This window comes from Heptranchias perlo, chromosome 9, assembly GCF_035084215.1.
Source record: "Heptranchias perlo isolate sHepPer1 chromosome 9, sHepPer1.hap1, whole genome shotgun sequence".
Classification (NCBI taxonomy): domain Eukaryota; kingdom Metazoa; phylum Chordata; class Chondrichthyes; order Hexanchiformes; family Hexanchidae; genus Heptranchias; species Heptranchias perlo.
Window position 1 is genome coordinate 48,402,225 of NC_090333.1, and position 12,831 is coordinate 48,415,055.

Below are 12,831 nucleotides of genomic sequence, written 5' to 3' on the forward strand. Positions count from 1 at the left end.
GTCTTCTCTCTTGCCACTGATTCCCATTCTCCTCCTGACCACTCTCTCAGACAGAATCAGACCATTTGTAACCTTGGTGTCCTGTTCAACTCTGAGCTGTGTTTTTAATCTCACATTTGTCTCTGTCACAAAGACCATTTACTTTCACCTCAGTGGTATCGCCCACCTCAGCCTTTCTGCCACTGAAACCTTTGTACATGCCTTTATCACCTCCAGTCTCAACTACTACAATGCTGTCCTTTCCAGTCTCCCATCCTCCATAAAATCCAGCTCATTCAACACTCTGTTGCCCATTTACTATCTCACACCAAGTTCTGCTCACCCATAAATGCTTTCCTTGCTGATCTATTCTTGGACCCCTAATGTTATTTTTTTATATAAAAAAACAGCTAATGCCTCAAATGTAAAATAATTTCAATGTCTTTAAATCCATCTATGGCTTTACCTCTCCCCCATCTCTATAGTCCAGACCTACAACCCCACCCCAAACTCTCCGTTACCATGATTCCAGCCTCTTGTGCATCACCCCCTCCCTCCACCATACCTTTGGTGGCCATACCTTCAGTCACCTAGATCTTACACTCTAGAATGCTTTTAATCTCTGTCTCGCCTCCTTTGACCAAGCATTGGTCACCTTTTCTGTTCTCTCTTTCTTTGGCTCGGCATTAGTTTTCCTTATGCCTGTGAAGCACCTTGGGATGTTTTTTCTATGTTAAAGTCACGATAAAAAGGCAAATTGTTGTTGAAAAGGATGGGATTTACAGAGTAGTCAGGCAATATAGGAAATGTTGAAATCAGATTCATGATCAAAAAGACAGATTGCTGAAGAGTTAAAAAGAATCAGATTAAGGTAAATAAAAATGAGCGCCAGCACAATTAGTGATATTTAATAAGTCACTTGACAGTGGTGAATGTGTGTACATGAGCCAGTGAATGCCTTGTGTTTACAGTTTGCACATATAAAAACATAAATAAAATTTTAAAATTATACCTGTTGATTCTCTGTCCACCCAATATGTTTGATGATATGTCTGCAGTCATCTCTGAGCAACTGCAATCAAATAGATGCTCCTTTATGAAACAAAATATAATTTAAGTTTTCTAGAGAGCAAAAGTTCAAAAACAGACATAAAAATATTAGAAATAAAAACAAAACATGCTGGAAACAATCAGACAGCATCTGTGGCGAGAGAAACAGAGTTGACATTTCAGGTTGATGGATTGGTATCACTGGTTTACAATGACTGAATACATTGAATTTAGTTTTTATTACATTATGGGATTCTGGGATTTGTACTATGTTTTAGAAAGCACTTTCTGGGATTCTGTCCATTTGCTGTGAAATCTAAAAACCGAAAATCAGTGACCTGGCATATTAATATAGGCGAGAAGCTATTCTTTAAAATTTGGGCCATTGGTTTACAGTCACTGAATAAATTAAATTTCATAAACAAAGTGCAAAAATCGGTAGATGCTGGATATCTGAAATAAAAATTGAGTGAGGTACCCCAGGACTCATTATTGGGACCGTTATTGTTTTTCATTTACATAAATGACCTAGACTCAGAATGCAAAGTGGTCAAATTTGCTTAAGATACCAAACTGGGAAGGGTAGTTGAATTAGAGAGAGCAGTTCAAAAATTACAGAGCGAGTTACACAAAGTATGTGGGCAGATGAATGGCAGATGAAATTTAATGCAGACAAGTGCAAAGTACTGTACATAAGATGGAAAAATAAGCAACATATGTACTCCATGAATGGTGTTGAAATAGCTAAGGATAAAAAGGAAAGTGACTAAGGAATCTTAGTAGACTGTACCTTAAACATGTCCAACTAATGCAAAGCTGCAATCAGAGGATGTCATGATCAAACTGTATAATTATTAGTGGTGCCTCCTCAGACCACGGTTATGTGCTGATTTTTAAAATGGAAAACAAATGCTTGTACTGTGTCCAGTTCTAGTCGTCGAGATCAAAGGAGACATTCAAGCACTGGAGCAGTGCAGAAAAGAGCCACAAGGCTGATCCTTGGTATCTAGGTCCAAAATATGTGGAAAGACTGGAGAGACTTGGGCTTTACACCTGGAAAGGAGACATCTGAATGCTGATCTTATAGAAGTATACAGATAGTAAACAGTAAAGATAAATTCCTGGAATATTATTTTCAGTTAAATTGTCGGAGTAAGACAAAGGGACATAGGCGCAAACTAGTAAGAGGATTTATATCAGTAAGTTCTTCATGCACGGAGAGATCAACACTTGGAATGGACTTCCGGGCAGTATGGTGGAAGTGAAAACTCTGGATGCATTTAACAAACGATTAAATACAGTAATGGTGGGACTATAGGTGCTACTGATCGATGAACTAATATGGGCTAAACAGGCCTTCCTCATCTGTAATTAACTTGTAATCTAATGGAAAACAGAAAATGCTGGAAACACTGCGTTAGTACAGACAAGTTAACCATACAGATAAAAGTCAGAACCATAATTCCATTGTTAGTGCAGGACTTTTACTATTGTTTTAGTGGTCGCCTGTGCCGCAAAAGAAACACAATTCGCAGTGTGCACTGAGTTGTCTTTTTATTGCAAACTCATAGTGATATATATTCCAATCAAGGCCACTGCAAAACAAGTGGACCCAGGCAGCTTGCAACTTCTGCTCCACCTGTTTTGCCTATTTTAAATAAGCCAATAGGGGTGACGCTGGGTTGCTGAAAGGCAACTGCACAAATAGCTCCTCAAACTGAGGAGGCACCACTAATAATAAACTCCCAATTTAAACCACATTATTAGCGGTGTTAGTGAGGCACTCTATGCCTTGCGGTGCCCACCGGTCGCGGAATGCCCCAAGCGAACCGGTGGACACCACATGTTCCCTCTCCAGGGCTACTCGGGCCACGGACTATACCCCAAAAGAGAGGCGTGCAACCAGAGCGATCCTCCCTGTGGTCCGCTTTCATCCCGGACCTGTGAATGGCTGACTTTAGCAGGCCCATGAAAAGGTCCTCCGACTCCCATTCTCCCCCCTCCTCTGTGAACAAGGGTGGCCAAAGATCAGAAGTGTTGGGCTGAACTGTAGCCAGAAATTGAGGAGCAGCCCCCATTAAATAATGGAATAGGGGCTGCAAACTCTCGCACTCCATATAGAATTAAGTTGCAAGCTGCCTGGGTTTATTTGGTTTTTGCAGTGGCCTTGATCAGAATGAATATATATCACTATGGATTTGCAACAAAAAAAGACAGCGCAGTGCACGCTGGGAATTGTAGTGTTTCTTTTGCTGGCACGAGGCGCGCGCTAAAGGTAAAGACCACATTTCCCAGAAGGCGCTATGCGGGCTGCGCATGCGGGGTGATGTGCCTGAAACTCTCCCGGATGGGCCCCATCATGCAGCGCGAGCAAGAAGACCGTCTCTAACCGGCCATTTTGAGGCTAATCGGAGCGGTTTCTGCAGCCTCGTAGCATCCGAGGAGAATCCACGCTCAAGGGGGCCCATCATGCCCGGGAATTTACAGGAAGGCTTCGGTTGTGTCGTGACCAATCGGTTCGACCAACTATTTGACGATGAATCCGACCCGTTCGAGATTTTAAAAGAGGCCGAATCCAAGAAAGACAAGAAGGAGAAAGACAACAAGACGGCTGCGTCTAAACAGCAGCCCAAGAAGGAGTCTCAGAAGGACAGGAAGGTGCCCGTAACAACCAGCGATATTAAACCAGAGTCCCAGGCTCCTGTGACCTTGAGAAAAGAAGGTATTAGCACCTCTGCGGAGCTGGTCTTACTAAATTATTAATTGAAGGGAGGCGTTTCGCGGTTGTTTTAATTTTATAGGCCCCAGGTTGGGCGCCGCTCACGGCAAATGTCAGCCAACCTCGTGTTAAGGAAGCGTGGGGAACTGCCCCCTTCCTCCAAGAGTCATGGGCACTTGCTCCACACATGGAGTCAGGCTTCTCTCCTCGGGTGGGCCGTTGAATGTGAGTGTGGGTGGCGGGGGGACTGTCCCTGGAAATCCGCGTGCTTTGGGTTCACCCTGAAATTGTTGCTGTGCTGCACGATACAGAGGGTAAGAGGCAGGTTTGCAGCTTAACACCTACAGCACCATCACCTACTGTGATATGTTGCACAAGGACTTCATTTTAAAAAAATAACTTGGTTAAAGCATTGCAAATGATCAGTGGTGTGTTTGCAGTTTCCTTCGTCACTCTCATCGCACAGCAACAGGCTTGGAAGGTGGTATAAAGGAGTAATCACTAGATGATCCCTCTTCTCACACCTTCCAACTTGACGGCGCTTCTGTGTTTCAAAAGTAAACGTGTTTCCCTCGCAGTAGTTAGTGACCGGACCATTTACTTGCCGTGTGTATAGGAGTTTTTTTTTAAAGCCAGGAGTAATGATTTGTTGGAGCAAATATAACTCTTAATGGGGTAATTTGGGTATAGTTGGTGCAGGTGAAGTTTGAATGACTATAGATTTAAATAAAAACATGCAAACAAAAGTAAAGCTATAGATGTAACTTTACACGCTAGTTTGCAATGAAACCAGAAAGAACACGTGGGTGGGGTGTGGAAGTTTGAACAGTTCAATTTAGGCAAAACGAACAGTTGGGTGTCGCCTTAAATCTTGCATGTGCTGATGTACTGTAGTTTGGTTCAAAATATGATAAAACTTTTCCTTTTACAGAGACTTCAATGTAATGGCCACCATCTTGTGTCTTGGGAACCATGTTTTCTACTCCAGCTTTTAGTGTACTGTGCTTTTATTTTGGTGCTTGCTGCAACGTACTTTAGTTTGTACTTTGTTTCAACTTTGCTGTATCAGAATGATGTACACTCTTGTAGTTTCAACTCGTCCCATGACAATTCAGGTTTTATTATACTTTTAATGTGATTGAAAAACTGACAATTATTGTATAAAATCTATTTCCAGCATGATGCATAGTGCAGTCTCAACACTCATGCTGCTAAATGTGTGTATTAGATTGTAGAGAGCTCACTTTTTAATATGTTGTATGTAAGTTGTAACTAAACATACATTTTGATTAACATGCATTATGCTGAGAACAGGTGCAAAGGATTATGGAGCCCCAGTTGAATGGTTTTATAGATAAATTGATTCTGTGCTTTCAGATTTCCTCCTTCAATCTGAAATAATGGCTAGAAAATAATATAATCATGAAATTTGAGCAGTACTTTTAAACTTTTCTGTGAGGATCTGTTATCTTAAATTCTGAAAGACCATGGCTACCTAAATGAAATCCGTACTGTCTTGCAGAAAATGTTTGTGTATAGCAACAGAAATAATGTGCTAGTCAGTTGTCAAATACAAAAAGAACAGAAATCTGGTGAATTCACAGCCCCCCGCCCCCCACCCCGGCCTCCCTTCACCTAGAGTCTAAGGGTCTTGGTTTGATAATCTATGATCCAGAGGAGTTCTTAATACTGTACACTTGCTTCAAATTATTGTTTTTCTGCTTGGTACAGTTTTGTTATGTATGAGTTAGCTTTTTACACTTCAATTTTGGTTTGGACTTTTAGTGCTTAAATATGGATTTTGGAAGTATTTCTAGCAGTGAGCAGAATTCAACACCAAATATGTAGGGATGTTCATTGAATTTTATCCTTTCCTGTGTTCTGTGCAGATACACTAAACTATTGTGTGCAGATTTAAATTAATATTTTTTGGTAGACCTGTATGTTGCTATTATATTTGATTGCTTCAGCCTCTATACATCTCATGACATTTGGTGCCTTTGTGAGAAGACTATAGAGGAAATGATAGCAACTATTGTGTAAAATGCAGACTGTGGGCCACATACAGTTGGCCCTTGAAGACCAGGCACCTCAGTCTGAAGTTAGATTTCTTACTTGCTGGTTTGTTCCATTTGAATTTGATGGGCCTGTAGGTTTTGAAAAGGTGGTTCTTAGAATTGTTGCCTCATTGATGACTAAGTCCTGTACCAGATCTGAAACTTGAGATAAATGCAGATTCATGGGAGCATTGATTAAAAATTTAAATGTGTACCCCAAAGATCCATAGTACACATCTTGTGATCCAAGAAGACTTGGACACCTCCGTAAGTAGATATGGAAAATGCAATGGACAGACCTCTTAATTCAATGCTCCTCGAGTTCGTTGAGTTTCCAGTTCAGTTTGTACCCTCAGTTTTTCTATCCAAGGGTTTCCTCTAAAGAACTTGCATTTTTAGAGACTTTTACATCCTTGGGTTGGCCTAAAGTGCTTTCCAGCCATTGAATTATTTTTGAAGTGTAGTAACTGTTTCGTAGGCAAATGTGGCAGTCAGTTTGTGCACAAGGTCCCCCCATCAGCATTGAGATAAATGACCAAATAGCCTGTTTTGATTATATTGGCTGAGGAATAAATCCTCTTCTCTTTGAATAGCACTGTGGGATCTTTTACATCCACTCGAACAGGTAAGATAGCTTTATCATCTCCTGTGAAAGATAATGCAACAGTCCCTCAGTACGGCACTGAAGTGTCAGTCTAAATTATGTGGTTATACCCTGGAGTGGGGAATGAATTGATTCTGACTCGGGCAAGAGTGCCACCACTGAGCCAAGTTGATAAAGGTGTCATTACTTGAAAAGCAAAAATGGTTTCTTGAGATCGTACAGTTTAATTTCAAGACAGTTGCCAATAAAAGTTGGAAGTTAGTCACGTCAATAATTTGGAACTCTTCTGCAGAAAGGGGCACGAAGCCATCTAGATAGTGTGTAACTAAAGATTATTGGCAAATGGGGTCTTGTGATCTCTGGCCAGTAGCAAATCCTGCAGTTTTGCTCAAATCACCAGGAATCCCTGTGACTGCAAATAAATTTGTCCCAAAGCTTGAGAGCAGGTGGTTCAGCCCATTCAGACACACTGGGCATCTCTTAAATTTAACCGTGTCCGCTTGTGTGGACTACCTCTCTGCAACTCAACCATTGTACTGCAGCTGACGACAGATAAGCATGTAGAGCCTACCTTGTAGGTGATTCAGCAAATTAAAAATTTGAATCCATACAATCTATTGGCTGTTGTTGAAACCTTTATCCATGCCTTTGTTACCTCTAGACTTGACTCTTCCAATGCTCTCCTGGCCAGCTTCCCATCTTCCACCCTCCATAAACTTGAGCTCATCCAAAACTCTGCTGCCTGTATCCTAACTCGCACCAAGACCTGCATTGCCTCCCCGTCCAGCAACGCCTCGATTTTCAAATTCTCATCCTTGTTTTCAAATCCCTCCATAGCCTCACCTCTCCCTATTTCTGTAACCTCCTCCAGCCCTACAACCCTCTGAGATCTCTGCCTTCAACTGCCTAGGCCCTAAGCTCTGGAATTCCCTCTCTTAACTCCTCCACCTTTCTACCTCTCTAAGATGCTGCTTAAAACCTACCTGTTTGACCAATCTTTTGGTCACCTGTCCAAATATCATCTTATGTGGGTCGTTGTCAGATTTTGTTCGATGACCTGCCTTGGGATGCTTTACTATGTTAAAGACACTCTATAAATGCAAATTGTTATATACTTTTATATTGTTGTAACTAACAGTACTTGCAAACATTACAATCTGAGCAAACATAACTTATAGTCGAGGAGACTGAAGTATCTTTTTTCCAGGAAAAAGGCATGCCCATGGATTGTGGATAAATCTTAATTACAGCTTATTATATTTGGGAACCAATTCCTGAAGCGTTGGTGGATGAGGCAGTGCCTCTTGGGGGTGTAGCTGAAAACTCGTACTTTGATGCCTGTTTTTGTTTACGCTGCAACTTTGCCACTGATTTTGGAAGTGTAAAAAAGGAACCTGTAAATGGTCAATTAAATTTGTTGGTGCTCATCATTGAACAGTGATACCCGTTATTTTGCTGTTTGACTGCAAATGGCTATGGAAATGAAAGATTGTACAGTTCGGATAGTGGAGTAGATCTTCCACTGCACCTATGCTTTTGTCTGAGGGGTTAGAGCCTTAAGGAATTAGCCTTAGAGGCTAGTTCAATCACTGGTGGGATACTACATAAAACCAATTAAATAGAGTAATAGTGTAGTTAGTGTAAATAGTATTGTACTTATTGACATCTACTCACAACTTGTAGTTTGGGAAAACCAATTTCAAATATTCTTGATGTCAGTTTACGGTGTTCTATTTTGGACATACATTCCTGTGGCACAAGACATTTGAATGTGTGGCCTGATGGCAATCATTTCTTGTAGATTTGAGATGAACAAACAAGGGAATGTTGCTGGCGATTCCCAGAAGATGCAACTTATTCCGATTTGTTTCTTTCAAAATGTATAATTTTGCTGATACATGGGTTTTAATGTTTAAAAATTGGGGAAGTGCACCTGTTCACTTAGTTTGCACAGTAAAGTGGTTACTTCAGAATCCCTTGAATGTTTAACCTTGTGTGGGCTAGAATTGAGTTCACCTGAATATTAATTGCGACAAAAATTACGGCTCACACTTTCAATAGTTGCCAAGAGATAATTGTCAAAATAGATTTTAATTTGCTTCTTAGTCTGATTGGACTGTACATTCCTGAAGGCTTATTTCTAACAAGTGGCAAGTTTTATTTGTGCTGTGCTTGTGGCAGTGATCCTCCCTAGTCAGAATATTGTGGGTTCAAGCCCTATACCAGGACTACAGCACAAGGCTACGGCTTCGGTGTATTACTGAGGCGTGCTGTGTTTTTGGAGCCGTTTTTATCGATACGTTAACCAGAAAAGCAGGAAATTGTCTTAACCAACAATGCCAAATCAGATTACTTGATCACTTATCTCATTTGCTATTTGTTAGACCATGCTGTTAGCATATTGGCTGCCATGTTTGCCTACGTAATAAAGTAATCCTTGAAGGCGTTTGGGGTATCGCAAGGGTGTGAAAGGCACAATATAATTGCAAGTTCATTACTTCAGTATTCATTCACAGATAAGTTAAGCTTTTCTGTTTAACTTTATGCAGTGCAATTCCAAGTAGATAACTGAAGAAAGGGAAAATTGATAGGGAAAGAGGTCAAAGGTGGAAAATGTGCAATCCTTTATTTTAAAACCACAATTTAAAATTGTCAGAAGATGTTCAAGTGGTTGCTTCTGTCCTGAAATCTGGGTGTGATTTTTTTTCCCTTGGGAATGATAGCAAAAGTGATTTATACCATCTGATGACAAGCTATGACCTGATGTTGAAACACATGCCTCTTACCATTTGTAAACTTGTATTTTAGGTGTCCGGAGGATTGGCAGAAAGCCTGAGCAGCAGCAGCAGCAGCAACCTCAAGGTGAAGGGAAACCTGGTGAGAGGAGGCCAGACAGAAGACCACCACCTCGTGAACGACGCTTTGATAGACCTGTGGAAGAAAAAGCTGAAGGGGGCGAATTCTCATCTGAAAAGTATGTGCTCAAAAGTATCCATAAATGTCCAATGTAGTTTGTAGAAGGAAATCTAGTACTGCAGGTTGAACCTTCCCCTAGAGCGCTGTCAAGCCAAATTACCTGGATATGCTTTTGCATGCCATGGATGGTTGCTAAGGTTCACCTATTATACACATCAATATACATGAATCATAGAAAGTTACATACTTCACCCAACTGAGTGAAAATGTAGTATTCTGAAGTTGTAAACACTAACAATTGTTCAGCTTTTCTACTTGTGTTTTAAAAAGTACTTTGAAAAAATGTTTGCCAAATCTATATCTAGTTAATTGTTGATGGGAGAAGTTAGTTACTGTGCTATTCTTTTGGTTACGTTTGCTCCCCTAAAGCTGCTAGAGACATAGAGCAATCGTTGTAAATTGTAATGCGTTGGATCTTCCACACTTTCAAAAAAAAGTTGACCAATGGTATACAGCCAGTTTATAAGAATAGATGTGAACATAATGTAACATATGAGGGTGTGTACAGTACTGCAATTTGGAGAGAAGGGAGGTAGAGTTCAATTCGGAAGTCCTAGCTTAACTCCTTTTTGTTAGTGGTTAGATTTCAATAATACCAAAATTATCCTTTTGAGGTTTGTAGTGCTAATCTTTCTTTTAAAAAAGACCACATGATTGACACACTTGCAACGTTTGAAAGTGTTTAAATTCGTCCTTAAACAGGAGTGCTACGTTTAAGTTGCAACCAGGTTCTCTGTAAATCTGGATCACTGGGCATTGCCTCTTGTACTGCTACAGACTTTCTATCGCTGGTTTGTTTTAAGATGATTGCTAGCTCTTGATAGCTTTTAGAAACTGGAAATCTAAGAAGAACATTGTCCAATTGCTATAATTAGAAGATAAATGTACTCTGTCGCATGTGAAGTGGGAACGAGCAAATACTATGTTTAATTTGAGAACCCTGTATGCAATAAATTAAGTGATTCATTTCTCCTGAAGGCACTGATTAATGTATGGGTACGGTTCAGTGGTTGTTAACTGTTCTGTATTACCTCACCAAGTGACCAGTCTTATGCGATCCTAGGTAGAATTTAAACAACCTTTCAATATAGGAAAATTATAGCTGCTATCCTCACCTAATGTCTATGCATCTACACTTCCAGCAAAAGGGAGAGCTATGTTATTAATCTTCCATGCCGCACTCTCTTCCCCCCCCCCCCCCCCCCCCCCCGGGCTTCTTGGTTGAGCTTAGTAACACTTAGATTGCCATCGCTGGCTTGTATTTCTTTCTTTCACATTAGCCTGCGTGTTTACCAATGGAACCATTTTTGTGGCTCATAACAGTGCTTTCAGTCAAATATGCTACTAGTTTAATAAATCTGCTGTAGCATTTTTTCCTGAGGTAATAAGATAGACGTGACTAGCTACTGCTTTCAGTATAGGACAGTCCTTATTTTAGTGCTCTACGTTGGACTCCTGAGAGAACTTTCATACTTGTTTAGAACCCCGGTGATGGACTTTCTTGTGGTGCTTAGTCCAGTCTCATTACAGTTTTGTGAATACTAGGAAAGTAGTCTTCTGATGGGTTGTTTTTGGGCATTTGCAAACTGTTTTATTCAATTTTTAATTCTTCCAAGAGACCAAAGCACAGCTTTGAAATAAAAACAGAAAATGCTGGAGAAGCTCAGCAAGTGAGGCAGCATCTGTGGAGAAAGAAACAGTTAACGTTTCAGGTCGAACACCTTTCATGCTTTCATCAGAACTGGTGGAAGATGTTGAGGAAATGCCTATTGGTCAGTTGCACTGCACAGTTTGTTTTGATGCAAGGTGGTTTTGTTTCACTGCAAACTGCAGTGTTATTGTAGTGATATATTGTCCAATTCATATTTGGCCAAGATATGCCAGACCTTGAATTTCACATCTCTTCGGCTTAATCAGTTGTGGTACAGTGCACGCCGTGTATAGTTATGTGGTTTAATTAGGACCCCTTAAATATTGCAGGTTAGAGGTCTCATTCCAACATCACCCCCTCCTGCATTCTAGGCCCTAGGCGCTAGTCGATGTTTCTGTGAACTTAATGAAGGTTGGAACCTGATTGCACACGGGGCGGTGTCAAAGCAACCAAACATGCTCAAACTTGCAACAAATTCTGAGTCACTGCTCACTTATATCCTACAGACATTGTCATGATTCTCTGCAGGTACAGTACCGTATTATGTGGAAAATGAATTATGAGGTGGAATGTCTGGACAAACCAAAGAGAGTAAGGTTAGTTTCATGCATTGGGTTTGGATGGTTGCTGCTTCTCCAGGAAAACTATATTCATTATAAGTGGAAGACTTGTACAAGTGTGACTAGTGTAAAGTGCAATTTTTAAAAATTCCACAGGTCCATTAGATAACAGGGGATTCTTCAACCTCATTTTTAATGTTGGAGAGCTGTAGACATTAAAATTTAATGAGCACTTGAATGGTGGTGAACGAAACTCTGCATATGCTTGCAAATGTGAAGATCAGCTTTCCTAGAGCAGAGAAATAGTTAGCTGCCTGTATAGCAATTTGGCTCTCCAGTCCTGTTTTACTTTTACCAGTCTTGTCTTACCAAGACCCTGCTTTAAGATATAGGCCTGCTATAATGTTGTCCTAATGTCCAAGCATTTTATTGACAGCTGACAAGTATGAGGATAATGACTCCAAAAATACTTGACTTGAACTTCTCTTACTTGTTTTGAGCTTACCTGATTTGAGCAAAGCACCAGGCAAGATGAGGACATGCTTATTTTCATAACACTGCACTTTCAACGAGTTGAGAACCTGCTTTATGGCTAAGTGGCATTCCTCATAAATTGTAACCCATGTGGATGTAACAATTTTTGGTCTTATTTTGCAGGGGTAAAAGGGTAGAAGATTAGTCATGATATGGATTGGCAGCAGGCTCGAGGGGCCGTATGCCCACTCCTCCTATTTCTTGTTATTTTCTTAACAATGACTCTACATTGCAAATTTCCAGATTTACAATACATTGGGTGCTCCTTTTTTAAAAAAGAAATTGGCAGACATTAAAACACGCTTTTCTACTTCAGATTATTTAATTCTCGCTATTCTTTCTCTGACTTGTAGTTTGCATTTTTGGATGTATTTCATTTTGCCTAGCCTTTAGTATCTTTTGTGGTAAGAATTTTTTATGCAGCAATCTGTCTTAAAACCTGCTTCACAGAGAAGAATATTGCAAAAAGAATATAGACGCACTGGAGAAAGATTTACAGGGATGATACCAGAACTGAGAGGGAACAACTATCAAGAAAGACTGAACAGGCTGGGGCTCTTTTCTCTAGAAAAGAATGAGAGGTGACCTGATAGAGGTTTTCTAAAATTATGAAGGGATTTGATAGGGTAGACGTAGAGATGATGTTTCCACTTATAGGGAAATCCAAAACTAGGAACCATAAATATGATAGTCATCAATAA

At 40.3% G+C, this 12,831-nt stretch overlaps 1 protein-coding gene across 4 annotated transcripts in view; it reads left to right on the top strand.

Moving 5' to 3' along the window:
* The first annotated feature begins 3,391 nt into the window (after positions 1-3,391).
* The window catches only part of LOC137325357 (SERPINE1 mRNA-binding protein 1-like), a 51,449-nt gene continuing 42,009 nt past the window's right edge, over positions 3,392-12,831 (top strand). For 2 of the 4 annotated variants that reach the window (XM_067990356.1, XM_067990358.1), the window contains exons 1-2: positions 3,392-3,751; positions 9,218-9,383. In XM_067990356.1, coding sequence (XP_067846457.1) covers positions 3,499-3,751; positions 9,218-9,383 — 419 coding nt within the window. In that variant the 5' untranslated portion in view covers positions 3,392-3,498. The remainder of the gene's footprint in view (positions 3,752-9,217; positions 9,384-12,831) is intronic. The other 2 variants (XM_067990355.1, XM_067990357.1) reach the window with 1 other exon arrangement.